At 35.6% G+C, this 20373-nt stretch overlaps 2 protein-coding genes across 5 annotated transcripts; both read left to right on the top strand.

Annotated features, from left to right (window-relative positions):
- The first annotated feature begins 766 nt into the window (after positions 1-766).
- On the top strand, positions 767-12968 carry LOC130824258 (probable LRR receptor-like serine/threonine-protein kinase RFK1). Of its 3 annotated transcripts, XM_057689188.1 has the most exons (24): positions 767-1241; positions 2667-2838; positions 2994-3065; positions 3149-3217; positions 3299-3370; positions 3969-4040; positions 4159-4230; positions 4319-4390; positions 4466-4537; positions 4614-4685; positions 4771-4842; positions 5450-5518; positions 6301-6366; positions 7239-7301; positions 7392-7439; positions 7633-7676; positions 8524-8912; positions 8995-9190; positions 9960-10103; positions 10599-10717; positions 10802-11012; positions 11285-11522; positions 11633-11783; positions 12212-12968. In XM_057689188.1, exons 1-24 carry the CDS (start codon positions 1157-1159, stop codon positions 12482-12484), a joined length of 2913 nt encoding a protein of 970 aa, XP_057545171.1. In that variant the 5' UTR covers positions 767-1156; the 3' UTR covers positions 12485-12968. The 3 variants fall into 3 exon arrangements, with proteins under 3 accessions (XP_057545171.1, XP_057545172.1, XP_057545173.1); XM_057689189.1 differs by lacking the exons at positions 767-1241; positions 2667-2838 and having other exon boundaries at positions 2996-3065; positions 3284-3370; positions 12212-12965; XM_057689190.1 differs by lacking the exons at positions 767-1241; positions 2667-2838 and having other exon boundaries at positions 2996-3065; positions 3284-3370; positions 3969-4060; positions 12212-12965.
- Positions 12969-13347: 379 nt separating this feature from the next.
- Positions 13348-20232, top strand: LOC130824259 (MACPF domain-containing protein CAD1-like). 2 transcript variants are annotated; one of them, XM_057689192.1, is made up of 7 exons: positions 13881-15477; positions 15595-16437; positions 16610-16845; positions 16936-17131; positions 17761-17944; positions 19024-19178; positions 19440-20232. In XM_057689192.1, the coding sequence occupies exons 3-7, from the start codon at positions 16610-16612 to the stop codon at positions 20076-20078; spliced, it is 1410 nt and encodes a 469-aa protein (XP_057545175.1). In that variant the 5' UTR covers positions 13881-15477; positions 15595-16437; the 3' UTR covers positions 20079-20232. The 2 variants fall into 2 exon arrangements, with proteins under 2 accessions (XP_057545174.1, XP_057545175.1); XM_057689191.1 differs by lacking the exons at positions 13881-15477; positions 15595-16437 and adding an exon at positions 13348-13867.
- Positions 20233-20373: the final 141 nt, after the last annotated feature.

The following is a 20373-nucleotide window of genomic DNA, read 5'->3' as shown; positions in this document are numbered from 1 at the left end:
ACAATAAGAAAGTGCATGAACGTCTTCTACTCATATCAAGTTTCTGTGCGATTTCTTTGATTGTGGCAACCATATCTTCATCGTCTCCTTGGTGATTCAACAAGAGTTCAAATATACAAAAGGTTACAAATAGTGTAGATTTATCTTGTAACATATATTTGTAATACATCATTATTGTAATAGGAAGGGGCAATTTTGTAAATATCAAGTAGGCTGTACCCGTAACTAGACACTTAGAAATTTTCTTAAAACTTGAAAATATATCATCATCACATTCAGTGTATCTCGCTCATCAGCTCACAATATGATCAAGGAGGAGAAAAGAAAATTGACAAGACGACAACCATACCCAAAAAAATTAGGCAAAATATTTTGATTTGAAAGTAATCTAAAAATAGTAAAGCAAAATCTAAAAATATTAAAAATTAAAACAAGACTAATTCTAAAACGTGGACAAAAGACCATGTGTTATGTTATGTAGATAACTTTGACTTAGCAGAATTTTATTTCCTAAATCTGACTTGGAAGAACCTCAAAATTTGTAAGAAAAATACTTACTAATACTATGTCTCATTATAATTAAATCAAAGATAAAACGTACGATTTTTTTAATAAATTTAAAAAATAATAATAAATAGAAAGAGAAAATAAATCATGCATAAAATTAAAGTAACAGAAAAAAAATATATAAATAAAATTAAAAGAAAATAGTAAACTATTATTTAAAAATAGAAATAATGTAAATTTAGTGGATATGATTTGAACAGAAAAGTGTCACTTAAGGCACAAGGCTTCTGTACATCATAAGTGACGAAAATGGCTGTAAATCACAGTGCTATACAATGAATGGGATTAGCCATAGTCAACTTAATGACCCACTTGCAAGCTACATTCTTTAATCCACAATTTTTTATTTTTGTCAAACTTTTGTCCAATTTCTTTTCCTGTTTGAATTAGTAAACTTAAATTGTTTAATACCATATCTTTCTTTATCCATAATCTAACCATCTTTTTCAAAGTTCAGTAGCAAAATCACTGTAGCAACTCGCAAATTGGGGTTGCTTGATCAAGGACAATGAATCATAGAGTTCATTCCTGTTGAATAAGCATAACTTTTACTTTGTAAATCATAATTTATGGTAACAGTTTTTCATAAATGATGACAAGCCCTTTTTCTCTGTTGATGGTTTTATTGGGTTTTCTTCTGTCTCCAATACAGTCCAAATTAGTTGAAGATGAAGGTTAGTATTTCATTTATTTTTTATATTTTAAGGTTGTGAAGTTTTATTTTTGTTCATATTAGGGCAAAGAAAAGACCTTTTGTTAATTCTGGGTCTGTCAAATTTTGATGTGGGTTTGTTAGTGGCTTACAAAATGACAAATTTATTACTAATTGTGGGTTGTATGTTGAATTATGGTCTCTTTCTTGTTCTTTTTGATTGGATTTGACGTTACCTGCTTTGGTATGACTCCAAGATTATTTGCATTTTTAGAGGGAATTGGAGGAGAGGACTAGGGTTTAGACTGTTTTTGAGAGGGATTTCAAATTGGATTGGTTGGCAAATACTTACGAAAGTAGCATTATGATGTGGGTATTCTATTTTTGATGGATAATTACATTTGGGTATATTTCAAATTAGCAATTTTCAAGTTGGTGGGATCTTGTAAGTAGTCTGACTATGTTCAATTGATTGGTAGTTTAGGTTTGAGTTTGGTATAAGATCATTAACTAGAGGAGTGTTAATGGGTTTGTGTTAATATCTAATTTTATGTTGAATGAGATGTGTGAATGTAGCTAGTTATCCATATTCACTTTCAAGTATTCTATCCTTTAACTTTTCCCTATCAAATTCAAAGGGCTCTTTCTTGGGTAACTAAATGGGGAAATTTTCGATGAAGGGACTATGTGTTTTTTTTTTCTTTTGTATCACCTGATTATAAGTGGTTGTAGCTAGCAATGACCAAACAATATTTCGGAAGATGGAATTTCACATTGACACAATCTCATGTCGAAGAACATTATTGATGTCCTTATTGGTTTAATTTAAATTGTGTACCATGTAGAAAAAGAACTTACCTGTAGATAGTACTAGTCCTACTACGGAGATATGGACTTTTTCCTTTACTGCTGGTTCTTGTGACATGCTCGTATTCTTCCATTGCGTATCATAATGGAGTATTCTAAGTTGGTGCAAAATCTTCTAGCTAGGTGTTCTATAGAAGTTTTCAAACTCTGTGTTGGACTCCGGATAGGGATGGTCATGGATCCAAGATCCTATTGGACTTGTCCCTTTTTTTTAAAATCTAGGTCTTATTTTTTGAGACCTATTGGATCCGGATCGGATTTAGATCTCAAAAATGAAAACTGGTTTTGGATTTGTGTTTAGACCCTCAGACCCGGGCCCAGACCTAGACCGGACCTCTAGACCTGGACCGTAGGTCTAGATCCCTTAAACATTAATGGGTCTATCTGGACCCGCTCCAGATTCGCCCCATGACCATCCCTAACTCCGGGCTTTCCATCTATGGAGAATAACAAGTTCTGTTTTAGAGGTTACCTTGAGATTTTTATTGAATTCTCTCAATAGTAATTTTGCACACCGTTTGACATCTTGAACTTAGAATGCAGTGATAGTGTGAGTAATATATCAATGTCTGCTATGCAGTGATCGTTCTTCACGAAATATTGCAAACAATGGGTGCCACGAACTGGAATTTCGATAGTGCTTCTTGTCCAATTCAATTGGTTGGCGGAACACCACAATTACCACTAAATGCTGAAAGCAAAATAGAGTGTGATTGTCAGCATGAGAACAACACTTGCCATGCTGTAAAAATGTATTACTCCATCCATATCTCGTTCCTAATAATTTCATTCGTGTCGTTTGGATTCTTTACATTCTGAAAAAAATTATTCCAGTTCTACGAAGAGAAATGAATTAAGTTTTTAGCAAAATTTGTGAATGGGAGATCATGTGTTATATGCATTGCAGAGTTCTCAAGGGTTACAGTCTACCTGGGATTCTTCCACGTGAACTGGCGAAGCTTTCTTATCTCCAAGAAGTGTAATACCTTGACTTCTGTTCATATACTTTGCATTCATGACTTTTCAGATTACAGTATGAATCATTCATTTCTATCTTTGTAGTGATTTGGCGTACAACTATCTATCTGGCGGAATTCCTGTGGAGTGGGCTTTGATGCAGTTAAAATTTATGTAAGCACATTCATATCTTTGGCATTTTAAGTTTCTTGGGTGCCCAAATTTTATAAAGTCATGCAGGTGAACCTCATGCAGCTCTCTACTTGCAAACCGGTTATCTGGTGAGATCCCGAAGGAGCTAGGAAATATGGGAAGTCTCACTACCCTGTATGTCTTGATTTCTTATCTTTCTAATTCCTAGAGAGTTATCTGTAATGTTCGTGAAAATTTCCATTGTTTTCCAGTAAGCTAGTAACTACCTGTTATATTTGTATAAAGCTGTCCTATATCTTAAACGTTTTCATAACCTTCTATGTAATAGTTCTTGACTTCTTGTTTGAATTTACCTTAGAAGACGGGTACTACTAGTAACAGTTACACAAGTGTACAAGATATTATAGCACTTGAGACTTGTCCTGAAGAAGCTAGCGAGTCAATTAAGCTGGATCCACTTAAGTTACATTGGGGCAATGTAATGTTGTATGATTGAATGAGATGACATAATATTTCAATGTAGCGGTTATTCTAAAATAAGACGTAGATTTTCAAATTAAGGTTTCTTTTATTATTTCAACTCATAATATTTCAAATGTAATGCTTTTGTGCATTCTATTGTCAACAAAGGATAGTTTTAGGCAACTTTATTTAAGTTGGTATTCTTGATTTTTCTAATCGAATAAAGAAGAAAGTTTGGTAGTATTTTTCTCCCCCTTCTGAGAAGACTACAAATGGGTGTTTATATTGTAATCTATATCATTTATTGCAGGAGTCTCGAGGCCAACCAATTTACAGGCCGAATTCCCGATGAGCTAGGGAAATTAGTCAACTTGGAGACTTTGTAAGCAATTTGTTTCATATGTGGGGATCAAGCTCTTGAAATTTCTTTTTTTGATCAGTTAAAATGTTGATACTTCTGCTTAAATTTCACACTTTCCGTCTTATGATATGCATTACAGGATGCTGTCCTCGAATAAGTTAAGTGGATCACTGCCTCACTCACTTGCTGGCCTGATAAATTTAAAGGATTTGTAAGTTTGGAACACATTAAACATATATCTTATTCTTATTCGCTTTTCCCACACCATAACTTGACAGTTTCTTTCGTTTCTTCTGAAGTCGGATTAATGATAATAGCTTTGATGGAGTCATACCCGTTTATATAAAAAATTGGAAGAAGCTTAATAGATTGTAAGTTTCTAGTCTCATTGACTTAACGCTGCTACGTTATACTCAACTACTGAATCATTAATCCGTTCGTTCCAGGGAAATGCACGCAAGTGGACTTATGGGGCCTATTCCATCTGCATTATCCTCCTTAGATGGACTAACTGAATTGTGAGTATATGCGATGAACTATTGAAATTTATTATTGTTTTCCGATCATGTAATTGGTGGGTTTCTTAATTTACAGGAGAATAAGTGATATCCACGGGTCTAGTCAGAAATTTCCAGATCTGAGCAATATGACTGGCCTAGAAAGACTGTATGTTAAACCCCGTCTTATGTGACTGAAAGATTAAGGCTGATTTTTAAAATTTAGTAAGTAATTCTGGAATATGGATTTCTAGTGTGCTGAGGAACTGCAACTTAGCTGGAGAGATTCCAGCATACCTTTGGAAGATGAATAAGTTGAAAATGCTGTAAGTGGCTAACTTCTTTCGTTAGAATTTAAAATAATAGTGGAATCGTATAATTGTAGCAGGAGCTAGTATTTGAGGGGTATACTATCTTTGCATCTTGTATTGGTCTATTTCCTTCACAATATGTATTAGGAAAAATTGTCCTGAATAATTCCACCTATTGCCCATCTGCCGTGAATAATCCCTACTATTGATTATTTTTAAATAATACAACCTATGTATAATTTTTTACTGACAACACCCCTTTCCACATATTAACCGGCTATTGTAGGTAACTACTAGCCGTTACACTCACTTATTCTTCCTCCTTATGCTTCTTCGTTGGTCTAAACCTACTCCTCTTTGGTGGTACTTAATTACAATAGCTGGTTAAAATGCGGCAAGGGATGCTGTCAGCAAAAAATATGAAAAGGTTGGATTATTTTGAAATAATTAATAGTTGGGATTATTCACAACAGAAGGACAATAGGTGAAATTATTCAGGACAATTTTTTCTATATATTATTCTCATATAGTTTGTTAGTAAACTCCTGCTTCTCAGTGCATAATGAGATATGATTGCTTCATGACTGATGCCTCGACTTCTTCTGTATGATTATTTTTACAGTGATGTTAGCTTTAACAAGTTAGTGGGAGAAATTCCAGATGACACAAGTGCGAAGGACCTGAAGTATATGTGAGTAACTCTTGGAACATATAATTGATTGAGATGAAACATACAATTGCTTGTGCCCAACAATTTTGCATTTTTATGGTACATTGTTTTTATTGTGCAACACCCACACCTTTCGTGCCATATTACTCTCATCATTTGAGTATTCACGTAAGCATTATGATCGAGGGCTCTCCTTGGAGTAATAATCTTTCTTGTTCCTCTTCCTCCAAGCCATGCATCATTCTTGGAGTAATAATATTTTCATCACCCACTCTCCGCCTTACATTTGCCTGGAGAAGATGACGAGACCACAAAATGCTCCTCCAAGCATAGCTAGGGTTAAACCCTGTAGAAGTGAACCATATAGAGGAAGGAAAATGTCTTGCCTTAAAAGTTTTCGGAAAGTGGAAATTAGGGTTGGTATGAAGCCTCCACACTTGTTTTGCTAGTAGAGTCAATTTGAACTTCTCTAAATCTTTGAACCCCATTCCAGCTTATTCTTTTGAGGTGCACAATTGATGCCACAGCTTCCATGGGATACCATTCGACGTAAATCATAGTGCAAATATGTGCTTTCGGTTGCGTTAACAGCTGCAAAATGGCTTCAGCTTCAAGGGGGAACCACAATAATTCACTCTAAATAATTTTTCTACCTTTTTAACTTTATTAAGGTGGCTCCCTCAACCATTTTTTTGTTTCACTATTCAGCCCTTAGACCTTGACCGATTCTTGTGTCATATTCTACATCATTCCTACTTTTGTGCTATGATCATCCTGAGCTTTTTTTTTCTTTTTGTGAACAGATTTTTGACGGGCAACATGCTTAGTGGAAACATTCATTCTTCTTTGTTGCAGGATGGAAGGAACATGTAAGCTTGTGATTTTAGTATCATATCTTTATTTTAAACTCTTTTAGATAGCTCCCTGTTCGTGTTACCCTGATTTTTTATGGTCTGCTTTTTTTCTTTTTTTTTTTTCTCTCCACCTTTTTTTTTCTTTGCGATGAATCTGATCATTCATCCTTGATTTAATATACAATCTTTTTGCCAATATATGCTTTCTATCAGGGATTACAAGTTCAAAATCGTAGGTTGCACTAAATAATTTGATGGGTATTACTCTTAGGTCTTAGCTGATACTTGATTGTCTTGAGATACAAGTAAATTTTGGCGTAGCCAATAACAACACGAACAGAAACCACACACTAGTAGGCAAGAGTCCATTTTTATTTGTGGGTTAGTCTGTCTGAATCAGAATATCCGCTGGTAAAAAGTGCAACAAATAAGTATATAACAGAAGATCTTTATGGTAGATATGACTTTTAAGAACTAGTAGTCATGGCCCTAGTTATGTAAAACAAGAGAGGCACCTCAAAAACCTTAATTACTCATAATGAGAATGGAAGGCGTGAAATGAAACGGTCCGCAAACTAGTTCACCAAAGTACACTAATACTAGTTTTCTGGTCTTGCTTATGTCGTTGACTCACAGCCGCTACAAATATGAATCACCCTATTTCCCTAAACGTAGAAGTCTCAAAATCAATGTAGAAGTGTTGTATCTTTGAATCCTTCAACATCAAACGTAAGTTTTCATATATGCTTTGTCTTATGTTTCGTTGGCACGCTCACTTTTGTATTATGATATTGGAAATTAACTTGTTCGGAGTTCGGACAGTATGTATGGTATGCGTCGCTTAGCATATTATGTATATAGTTGACAGAATTTTGATGCTTTTACAGTGATCTGTCTTACAATAAATTCACATGGCAAGATCCTGGGCAGCCCACTTGTGGTGAAAATATGTAAGCCTATGATTTATTTGACTTCTCATAGTTTGTTTCCATTTGGTGGTTTTGTGATGTTTTTGTTTTTGGATGTTGCGTTCTGACTAGGAAATTTAACATAAACTTATACCGAAGCTCTGCTACTGGTGCTAACTTGTAAGTTACTATTATTGCTTATATTATACATTAATGAACATTCTACAGATCTCCGCTAATTGTTCTTATAGAAGGTCAACAAGAAAGCCAAAGCCTTAAACCCAACATATGGGGTTCTTCTAGAAGCCTAATGTATCAATTTTGATTCACTTATTGAAGGCTAAAGTATCGATTTTTTCTCTCTTATCTGTAGAAAGGGAGTGCTTCCTTGCTCAAAGAGCATTGAATGCCCACGATGTAAGTTTCTTTCTCCTGAGATGCATTGGTTTTGCCAAACCATTTTCTATTGCAAAAAATAACTAATTCTACCTCTTTTCCTTTCACCTATGAATGAACACTAAATATTTTTGATATATGCACTAATGCATTGTTATTTTAGTGTTGAGAGATTAAAATAGTAATGAGTGAGGGCTGTCCTGTAGTTGGTTATGAACGTAATGATAAGTAAACACATTCTTTTGTTTGTTTTATAAAAAATGATTCACCTGTAATTTTTTGTAGTATGCAAGAAAGTAATAAAAATGTTTCTAGTTGATCATGCACGTGGGAGGAGAGTTATTAAACTATGTAGTGGAACGTGGATTCACAACATGGAGATAAACATCAAAGAAAATTAGATAAGACTTGTCTTGTATCATCATATAACTCTGTACACACATGGCCCGTTTGGTAATCGGTAATAAATGGTGGGAATGGAAACGATTTGTGGTGTAAATTGTTGTCATTCCCATGGTAATGAAAGTTTGATCATAAAAATTTTTTTTTCTTCACACTTTTTCATTACCACCTAATACCACATGTTCAAATGGTAATGCATTTTGTGAAGAAAATGAGATTGTTGATGGAGTATATCTATGACTATTAAACTTGACAAGAGACATTCATACTAAAATTACACTAACTTTCTATTACCATTCCAACCATTTAATGCCGATTACCAAACAGGCCGTCAAGGAATGTGCTGTGAGGAGTAAAGACTATACTTGGGAAACATTATTCATGGGAAACATTTATTTTTCAAATTGAAAGATTACATTATTAACATTGAATTTCTTGATGATTTGCTTTACTACTCTATTGGCAGATGTCTGTTCTTTACATGTTAATTGTGGTGGAGATGATTTTATAGCCGAAGATGACAACAGAATGGTTACATATGAAGGAGATGGAGGTGTTCAAGGCGGAATAGTCACATATTTCAGGAACAAGGAAAATTACTGGGGATTTAGTTCCACTGGTGATTTCATGGATGATGCTGATTTGTTAAGTATACGGCATATTACGAAGCGGCCTAGAAGTAATTTATCTGATTTATACACGACTGCACGTATTTCCCCAATTACCCTTACGTATTTCGCCTACTGCCTGAAGAATGGTAATTATTCTGTTAAATTGCACTTCGCTGAGATTGAGTTCACAAACGACAGAACGTACAACAGTCTTGGGAGGCGTGTTTTTGATATTTACATCCAGGTACTAATTGTTAATCTTTCTGCGTTGCGTGTACTTCAAGTCGATGATTATACTGATTGCTCTGATTTTATGTTGACTACAGAACAAATTAGTTCACAAGGATTTCAATATTGAAGATGAGGCTCATGGAGCTCAGAAGCCAGCAGTCAAATTTTTTAACACAAGTGTTTCAAATAATGTTTTGGAGATTCGATTTAACTGGGCTGGTAGAGGGACAACAAGAATTCCTACCAGAGGAGTTTATGGGCCTCTCATTTCAGCTATATCTGTCAATCCTGGTGAGTGTCGCATGTTTGGATTTTTTTTCACCTAGTTTCTTCCTAGTTCCTACTTAGGGCATGTTCTCTTCAACTTATTTTTTGAACTTATTACTTATTCTTATTGAAATCAGATCAGATGAGATTTTTGTTTGGTACTTGGGAACTAGAAATCTCACATCATTACATTGCTCAGTGCCACTAAAAAGCCAAAAAGGCTCTTTCTTGGGTGGAGTAAGAGGGTCACATGCATGCTACTTTATCCTTACAATAACGAGGAGGATGTACTCTTGATTGCGAAATAGAACTATAATAAAAAGGAGATTTAACGACTATTCTAATGAATTGTACTTGAGTGCATCACTAGGAGTGATATAAAAAATACCACATGTGCTTCATGTCATTTAGATGTGTTTAACGAGTTTTTGTTTAGAAATTTGTTTAATGGATGGGCGGCTTTGTCTGACTCTGCATGAAGTATTCCACGTGAAATTTTACCGTGGCTGGTCTATGTTTTAATTTCGCATCACCTGCACCTCGAATGCCTTTCAAGTACCGTGTTAAATTGGTCCCAATTTACGTAGGCATATATTCGTAATAATTTTATAGCTAGATTGCTCCTACTGCTGTCATGTAGAAATTCTTAGTTTTTGTGTGTTGTGTCGGTTCTATTGTTTGGTGGGATGATCTTTTCATATTTTGTTTGGAAACAAAAGCTACATTGTATTCCATTGTTATTCTATTTATTGCTCGTTCTGTTTCTTCTGATAGTACTGTCCCTTTTTTGCAGTTTCTGGACACTGCTCGAGTGACAGGAAGCACAAAAGAATTATTTACATCTCTGTTGGAGTCTTCTCGTTTATCTTGGTCATTTTGGCTTTGCTTCTTCTCTGGTGGAAAGGCTGCCTAAGAGTCGGGAAAAGGAATAAACAATGTAAGTTCTGACAAACTGTAGTGAGTATAATTTCCCTGTTTTTTAGATGCAATACTTTCCTTTTCTGGAAGCTTGTAAATAATTGCTGCATACTATAAGTGGATTTTTTCTCTGTCTCCTCAACACATAGGTTACTTTTAACACCCCCCCTCCCTCCCCCCCCCCCCCCCCCCCCCCTCTTTTTGACGTGGCCTCGAAAATTTACATGCATCTGGTCCCATATCGTCGTATTTAACAAAAATGATATTAAGGAGTACTTGGTGAACACGAATAACAATTGGGTGGAAGAAACAAATTTACAAGATTAATAGAGTGAATAATTTGTTGACGAGACGATTGTTAGTTCTCCAATTAAGACATGCCATACAAATGAGTCTGAGGTGTGTGCCAGAAAAATATTGTAATGAAAAACCCATCGGTGTATCGTATCTTTGTTTCTGAACTTCATGGAAGGTTGCTTATTGTCTGCTATGGTCTAACCAAGCTCATCGACAGATCTTGGGGGACTGCAATTACAAGTTGGTGGGTATACATTGGAACAAATCAAAACTGCGACAAATAATTTCAATCCTTCGAACAAAATAGGCGAAGGTGGTTTTGGACCTGTTTATAAGGTATTTTTTGCTTCTTGGCGGCTCATTTGTTATATTGTAGGTAGTTCTTAAAGTTAAACATAAAAATATGGTGAATTCTTGCAGGGTTTATTGCCAAATGGAATTCGTATTGCGGTGAAGCAGCTTTCTTCTAAATCAAAGCAAGGAAATCACGAGTTTCTGAATGAGATTGGCATGATTACTTGTTTGCAGCACCCAAATCTTGTTAGGTTACTCGGATTTTGTGCCGAAGGGGATCAGTTATTGTTGGTATATGAATACATGGAAAACAATTGTCTTGCCCGTGCTTTGTTTGGTAGGTTATTTGAATTTTAAACAAGGTATAACCAGTGAAACACAATTCACTAGTTAAATCGCCTTTTGGGTTCGTGATTTGGTCAAAATGGTTCAAAAATAGCCTAAAACCGACCATAATTTGCTTATTCCAATTCGCGATTCCAAGGCAATTAGCGAATCATGTGACACTGGGTATAACCATATTAGTATTTCCTTGGTGGGGACTCATTGGGATGATGATGATGATAACCACATTTTGTTGATTTTGGGTTTATTTGGATGCAATTGTAGGCCGTGATCAAAATCAGATCTTCCTGGACTGGAAAATGAGAGTTAACATATGTATCGGAATTGCTAGAGGTATAGAGTTTCTTCATGAGTACTCGACTCTCAAGATTGTACATAGGGATATTAAAGCTACAAATGTTCTTCTTGACGGAGAGCTGAATCCAAAAATTTCCGACTTTGGATTGGCTAAGCTTGGTGAAAATGATAAAACCCATATCAGCACACGCGTGGCAGGAACAATGTAAGTTTTGTCTAGGAAGCCATGTCAGCCCCCTGCCCCGCTGCTTAGCCTTCGATTTTAGCGAATTTCATGAAATGACTCACATAACTCTTTCTTGTTGTTCTTTCTAGAGGATATATGGCTCCAGAATATGCATTATGGGGTCACCTAAGCTACAAGGTTGATGTCTATAGTTTCGGAATTGTGATTTTGGAAATCGTCAGCGGAAGGAGCAATAGCAGTTATGTGCCAAATGATGACTTCTTTTGTCTTCTAGATTGGGTATACATTTTTAACCTACTCAACAACATACACCATTTCATTATCTCAATGCCATCAAGTAGTTTTCATAGGTTTGTAGTAGGGATGTTCAATGGGCCGGGCCCCCATTTTGAGCCCTTATCCGGCATGGTTTTAGAAGGGCTTTGTAAGGACCGGGTCAAAAACTGGCTCTACTATAATTTAAAGGAAGCTGGCTATAAAAGGGCTCAATAAGGCTCTACTTTGGAGGGGTCGGTACGGAATCTTACCTTTGTTAGCGAATAGCAATAAAATCGAACTTGTTTCCGATTGACCCTTGGTAGCAAACATCATCTGAAACTTCACATAAATAAAATAACGAGCATTTTTATCTACTCGCTTTCTACAATTTCTTCCTCAACACTTCGTTGAGTTGAATAAATTTCTTATAACATCAACTTACATTTCAGGCATGTCACTTAAGACAGAGTTGTAACTATGTGGAACTAGTTGACCAAAGGTTAGGGTGTAATTACGACATCGAAGAAGCAGAGAAAATGGTGAATGTTGCTCTTCTTTGCACTAATGCTGCCGCCTCAGAAAGGCCTATCATGTCCGAGGTAGTGAGCATGCTCGAAGGCAGAATGGAGATACCAGATCGAGTTCCCGATTTTCAAGATTACACTAACGACCTTAGATTTAAAAGCGTAAGAGGTATCCATTACACCGGTGCATCAAAATAGCCCTTGCAGTTGCAGAAGTTCATGACTCTATTTTTCTTTGGCTTGTGTTTTCAACTATTACTCGGTTCTAAACTCAGTTATTAGTTATCAGTTATCAGTTGTATACTTGTATTATAGTTCTACACTATATGTATATAACACTAATAGATAATTGTTTTCTAAAACTCAGTGCGAAGCACGGTTTTAGGTTGTATTCATAATAACAATTTTATTTTGTTTTTCAATTAAATTTTTATCGGTACATTAATACCAAAACTTTATTTGTTAATATAGGATTTGATTTATGAATCAAAACAATTGAGAGTAGGATATTGTTGCTAACAAAGATATTACTACATCTGTTTGTTTTTGTTTGTGATCCACCCTCATGGCCCACAATTTAATGAGAAGTATAGATACTTTAAATGCATGTTTTAGCTAACAAAAATTAAATTACTAATGAAATAGAATCATTTTGATTTGTAAATTACCATAAAATGAAAAAATAAATACCAATAAAGTAAAGAAAACAAAAATAAGATAAATTATAATCCTAAAAACTATAGTCCATTAAATTCTTACACATAAGGATAATTTGTCAATATTACAAATCACGGCTATTTACTTAGGCTACCATACTTTAGAAAATCTCAATTTTACATGTATAAATCAGTTTATAGGTAGACTAAAACTTGAATAAATCTATCTCTTGTCAAAATTTACATTTCAAAACTCCATCGTTGATCTGAATGAACACGTATTCGCAACAACAAAAAAAAAAAGAATTTAGGAAAAGTTAGAAGGTTTGAAAGAGGACCAGTCAACCAAGAATCTTCCACTTCAATTCACTAAAACGCGTTGAGTAGACACCCAACTAACATTAATGCATCATCATAGTTCAAAAGGCTCAAACTTTGGACAAAACAAACTATTTTTCTCCTTCAAAAGTCCAACCTACCCCACCCATTAATTAATTCTACAAACATTTGGAAACCCCAAATTGAAAAACCCAAAAAAAATTTGTAAAAATTGGAACTTTGTAATTGTAACCCACCAAAATTTGCTGCAATTTCTATCTGTTTACATAAATTTTAAGTTCTATAATCTTGTTTAATGGCAGAAGCATCCATGAAAAACCCAAGAACAACAGCAAAAAATGATGCTTTACTTACCACATTAAGCAATGCAATTCAAGCAGTTGGTAGAGGATTTGATGTTACTTCTGACATTAGATTGTTATACTGCAAAGGAGCACCTGGGTCTCGTTTGATTCAATTAGATGAAGATCATACAAGGGATTTTGTTATCTCAGATGATGTTATACTTCCTAATGTTTCTGATGATATTCAATGTTCTAGTGGGAAGAAGGCTTGGGATGCTACTCCTGTTTGGAGCTTTCATGAGGTGAATTTTTTTGTGTGTTTATTTATAATTATATGAATGAATGCATGACTTTTTTGCTTGATTTTGTTTTGTGCTGGTATTATTTCTGGGTATTTGTTAAATTTTTTGATGTTGTTGTATATATTTAGCTTGTTAATGGGTTATATATGGCTTGAAACCTAGATAATTTCTTGATTAGGGTTTTTTTGTTGCTTTGCATTTGAAGATTTGGCTTCTTGTTATTAAAAGAAGTTTTTTTTTATTGGAAAAGTTCACTTGTATGATCTCACATCGAACAATTTGAGAAAGGTTGACTAACATATAATTTAATGGGCTACTCCATCTATAACAAATTGATTTTAGGATGAAACCTCATCAGTTTGTTTTGTGTGCAGTCAACTCTCCTCTTGTGTGGTCTTGTGTACAAACCCAACTTTATCAGTATTTTTGTTGATGTGGTTGTGCACTTGAGCTCATTATAGAAGGGGTAGAGTAATTGTTGTGAGGTAGTGGATTAATTGATTAGAGGAAGAAGATTAAAATAACATTCAAAAAAGAAACAAACAAGCAAGAAATACTTGCAACTTGCAAGATGTATGGGTGATTTTTTTGCTCTTTCTAAACCAACAAAAAGTTGATTTACTTATGTAATTCAACATTACAACATCAATTACAAGAACTTTTTTTAGTCAAGTGTTTGCCTCTCACAACTAGATTTTAATCTAGCACAATTTCTTCTCACTTTCTCATGGTTTTTCTAAAACCCTAGAATAGAGGGTCGCCTTTCTCCTCCTCTAATCTTTTTCTCTTCACTAACCGATTTATAGGCCCCCAAAATCAGAGGAAAGACTCCTTAAAACCCTAAGATAGAAAACATTATCCAATTCGCAATTAAAGTATTCTCTCGGGAGATCAATCAATTAGTTCAAATTGAATCATCCAATCTTTGTGACTTGCCTAGAGTGCCCTAAAATAGAAACATTTTCTTTGAGAAATACTCAGACATTAGAAAACTTGTTTACATTGTTTTATTTTACTCGATCGTAGTGAAAATTAGGAATATTTTGGACAACAACGTAAAAATAGCAATTTCGGAACAATCATCTAATTTGAAACGTGTTTAGTTTAACCACCTAACTTTACGATTCTTTCAATAAACAATTACCCATTGCAACCAGTTTTGACAATTCTTCACGTGGCTCTCCCTTTCATGTTTCTCTTCAATTTCACTGCAATGTGACCATAAGACCCCATTCTATTTCCACCCTTTTCTTCAATTTTCCACCTTAAAATGCTTCATCGTCAATCACCAAATAAAATTGGTTCATGGAAGAGATGAAGGCTTGCATTCATTGGCAAGGGAGTAAGTTTGTGTTGGACATGCAAAGAAGATGATTTCTATGGTTTTTCAGAACTATAGAAAAAGTTTTGATTTGAAGGACATAGCTAAAGAAGATAAGGAGATGCCAACTTTGCAAGGACTTGACATTGGGTTAGGGGAGATGAGGCTTTAACTAAGTGTTCGTCAAGAAGGAAACAGTGAAGTCAAAAGCCAACATAAATTTATTCAGCTTGAAGAGCAACTACTCGTCACCAGATTAGCACCCAACTACTAGTAGAGTTAGAAGAAGGTAGAAACCTCACTCCTAAACTGTCACATGGCATAATTTTGAATTTTGCTAGTAGATTTCAAATATAATTGGATTATGCCTTGGAGTTATGGAATTTTGGGTGAATTTTGTGGGCAGAATTTGAAGATAATATTTCGCGTGTGGATGACGATGGTTGGAAGTTAGATGTGGAGGAATTCGATACATCCGTGATTCTTGAGGTGTATCTAAGATGGGACCGCAACTTTGAGCATCTCCTTGAATACAAAGGAATTCATAAAGAGCCAATGTACAAGCCAAATATTAAATCATGGGTAAAATTTAAGTGGCTTATGCGAAAAAGTTTCATGCCATCGAACTACCAGAAAAAAAAATGTACATTTGTTAGGGTTCATCACGCGAAGATAGGCATGGAGTGGAAGACTATTTGTACTTGGGATTGAGCAGTTGACATAAAATGCCAAACTGATGAGAAGGAAGAACTAAAATTGGGTGATTTCATTGGAGGGCTTGGTGTGATCTCTATGTGAGCAACTTGAACCTTGTTCTTATTTAACATTTGATGGAGCATGTAGGTTAGCAGCAACATTTTACAGGCAACATGAGAAGGAGGTTTCTTTTAGTTAGTTTGCGAAGGGCAATTGAAAATATGGAATCGAGGCGCATTGCATCACTAAATGAAGTTTTAGTGCTTGAGAGTTGTTTTACTATTGGCGATTGAACTTTGAGTTTATAAGTTTGGTGTTTTCGAGTTTCAAGCAGTGTAAAAACAAGGCTGCTTCCCATCAAAGGTTTTCAAAAATAACGAAACACTACTTTTCCGTATTGTAAAGGTGTAACAAAACCGTGTTTTGGGCCGTATCAAGGGATATCTTATGATTTTGACAGATATTTAGGCGGTACGATAACCGCATAACTGTCGTTACCGCATCACTGTTACGTTACTAGATTCGCGAATTGAACTTGTCTACAACAAAAGAGGTAAACTTTTATGAATCTTCGGTTAAACCTTTTTACTTTATGGACATTCTTTTCTATCTGCCTAATTTTCATTTGTCATATTTGCTATTTAGTTCTTTATATTTGATCGGGAAGCTTATCTCTTATTCAATTTGTGATTAGACACTGTTTTCACACTCGTCTTTGAATCCAGATGTCAGAGCATTTCAATAAGAAGTCAGGGTTATCCAGAAGCATTCCCCTTGGAAGCTTTAATGCCATGTTTAATTTTAGTGGAAACGCACAAGCAGATGCAGCATCTACTAAGTCTCTTGCAATGCTGGGCTATTTCATTCCCTTGTACCGACTTGAATTGAAAACTAGATTAACATTAAAGGATGAAATTAAAGCTTTTGTCCCTTATTCTTGGGATCCTCCGGCATTGGCAAGGCAAGTTTATTTGCTCGTCTATTCATTGTTTCATATCTGACTAGCAGCAGCTTCAATTGAATAGCTCATGTGGGTTCTTTTCTTTTTCAGTTTCATCGAAAATTTTGGTACCCATGTCGTTAAATCTACAACAATTGGTGGGCGGGATGTAGTTTATGTCCGGCAGGACCAATCATCACTTTTGTCAGTATCGGACATTGAAACTTATATGAAAGACATTGGGGAACAGAGGTTTTCTGACTTGAGAGGCCAACCTAGTGCTTCCCCACTGAAATACAAGGACAAGGTTAGTATTACTGCTTTGCTCAAATAAGAGTGAATTCTGTAAGATACAATAGTTGCTGTGTTTTATTTCATGTCCCTTCAAATGTGTATTTCGGGTGATAAAGTTTCTTTTTCTCTCTCAATCTATAATGGTTTGTTTGCGTGTGTGTTGGAGCCTTGGAGGGGCGAGTTGGAGCAATGCAATTGTTTCCCTTTGCCCTATACAACAATAACATGACATTACTAGAGGTGTTTAACGGGTCGGATAATTATAGGAATTGGTTGCGAAAAAAATTGAACCACTTTTTTAATATATTTTTATATGATATTATTATATACAATTATACATAGGTGGGTCAACCCAACGGGCCATAAAGTAGAATAAAAAAACTATTATATGAACTTTTAGAAACGGGTCAAAGTAGGTCGGGTTTAAACGGACTTTGACCCGTCCGGCCCATTTAAATTTTGACCCGGCCCGTTGAACGCCTCTAGCAATTTCCCGGATGTCATCAAGTGGCTCCCACGGAGGCAGGGTTTTGGGGTTCTGCTGTACTCAACTTTACTCTTGGTAATGATAATAATTCCTTTTCCCCATGTTTTGTTAAATATAATCTTAATAATCAAAACTTAATAAACATGTTCTTGCAGGATGTTACTGTTATTTTTAGGAGGAGAGGAGGGGATGATCTTGAACAGAGTTCCACCAAGTGGGCAGAGACCGTAAATTTAGCACCGGATGTAATTGAGATGAAATTTGAACCTATCGTGTCTCTAATTGAAGGCGTGCCGGGTCTAAAGCACTTAGCCCATGCTATTGAGTTGTATTTGGAGTGTAAGGTTCTATTCACATTTTAAGCATCTACTCTCCTTATTTCCATTTTCTTACTCTTGTTAATTTTTTCGTTCTTTAAGTTTATAGGACGACCAATGAATGCAGTATTATTCTGTTCTGTATGGATAATTTTTAATTTACCGGTCTCTGACACATTCTACTCTGTCCCTTTGAATTTGTTACCTTTGCATTATTCTTTATAGTTTTTGGTTTGGTTTTGGGGAGGATAAGACAAAATTTGGAAATGTGTGGATAGTATGACGATAGACATTAAATTTGTGGATGAGAATTGATGAGAGAAAGCGGGACCATTTCCAAAAGAAGGAAATGTAGTTAGTTCAAAGGGACGAATCAATAAGGAAAGTTTAGCAAATTCTAGAGGATGGAGGGAGTATACACCAAGTCTTTAGAGATAAAATGAGACCATTCTGAATAAACCTTATATCAATAGTTGGGTCTCCAATTGAAATACTTTTATCTAAAGAAATATAGTTAATTCAAAGGGACGGACAAATATTCTTGGTTGATGAGAGGAGTTCTAAAGGAGCTCTAAAGAATTTTGCTAGTTAGGAATTTTGAAAAACCTAACTTGTTAGGGTTTTACAAGAATCTAACCGGTTTACCATTTACATTTAAGGAAAGAGAATTTTTTGTCAATGGTTTAATTTAGTAAAGAAATGAGAAACAAGAATGAATAAGAAAACAAAATGTAGCTGTCAAGTCTTGTGTCTTCGAAATTTGAGAACCGGAAAAGGCTCACCGAAATAGTCGTAAGGATCTCATGTTTATTCTTTATCTTTCTCATTGGGTAGGGTGTATATTTTTAGATCATGAAACTGTAAATTTTGGACATCGATCGGGCAAAGATTTATAATTTCCAAGAAATGGAAATGGCCCATTGAATTATGTGCATTTCTAATTTATGTGTAAATGCATATGTTTGCTATCAAAAACGACACCTTTGTTATCCGACTTCTTCAAAACCCAACTTGGTGGGAGCCACTTAATGGCATTGAGATACCGGAAGGAATGAATAGTTTGCATTCCACTTTATTAATTCGTATTCATGCTTTTTCCAGACAAGCCGCCTCTTGAAGATCTACAATACTTCTTAGAATTTCAAATGCCACGAGTCTGGGCTCCCGAACATAGCAACATACAAAGAAAGGAGCCTGTTTGCCCGTATCTTCAATTCAGTTTGATGGGTCCCAAGCTTTACGTAAGCCCTGAGCAGGTAATCGTCATCTTTATTCTGATTTTCTTATGTGAGTATGTTCACTGTCACATGATTCACTAATCTCCTTGCGAATCGCAAATCAATAAAAGCGAATTATGGTTAGTTTTGGGCTATTTTAGGGTCATTTTGAGCGAATTGTGAATTCAAAAAACAAACTAACTAGCGAATTATGTTACATAAGACAATCAGAGTGCATCGAAATTTTGCAACGTGAGAATGCTAAGTTTGTTCTTGTATTCTTGTGGTTCAATTCAACAGGTTACAGTAGGGCGTAAACCAGTCACCGGTCTGAGGCTTAGCCTTGAAGGTTCCAAGCAAATTCGGCTAGCCATCCATCTTCAACACCTAGTATCACTCCCGAAAATCCTCCAACCGCATTGGGATTCCCACATGGCTATCGGTGCACAAGTATGGAAAGGACCCGAGGAACAAGATAGCCGTTGGTTCGAACCGATTAAATGGAAGCACTTCTCTCATGTAAGCACCGCTCCGATAGAATATAAAGAGACATGCATTGTCGATCTTTCTGGTGTACATATCGTAACGGGAGCTCAGCTTGGAGTTTGGGATTTCGGTGCTAAAAGTGTTTTATATCTCAAACTCTTATTTTCCAAGGTACCGGGTTGTACTATAAGGCGGTCTGTATGGGATCACAGCCCGACAAACCTCGCCACATTACATAAAGCCGATGGGTCTTTGACTGGTGAACAAACTGCAGATGATAGGAAATTAGATAGCACTGGTGCTGTTGCAAAGCTCGCAAAACTAGTTGACTCGACAGAAATGTTTAAAGGACCGCAGGATTCGCCTGGTCACTGGTTAGTAACCGGTGCAAAGCTCGGCGTTGATAAAGGGAAAATTGTTTTGAGGGCCAAGTATTCCCTTTTGAATTACTGATGTTCTTTTCTCTGTTATTTTAGAGATGCACCATTTTTTGTAGTCCTGTAGTCATCTGTCGATGATTGATTGTATATTCGTAATAAGCGATGTTCCCTTTACAATTCTTGAGTTGCGTTTGCTATTAAAATTGGATGATTAGATTTTGTTAGAAGTTTACTAGTATAGATTACAGAGTGGTAGAATCATCGGGCCTATATTGTCCAACTTTAGGTTTTCCCCAAATAGATTTGTTGTGCAATTGTTACTGGTTCAAATATATACATGATCGTGTTCCAATCTGGTTGGTTCGTGT

This window comes from Amaranthus tricolor, chromosome 9 (assembly GCF_026212465.1).
Source record: "Amaranthus tricolor cultivar Red isolate AtriRed21 chromosome 9, ASM2621246v1, whole genome shotgun sequence".
In the NCBI taxonomy this organism is placed as follows: Eukaryota; Viridiplantae; Streptophyta; class Magnoliopsida; order Caryophyllales; family Amaranthaceae; genus Amaranthus; species Amaranthus tricolor.
This window is presented reverse-complemented; position numbering and strand designations above follow the sequence as displayed.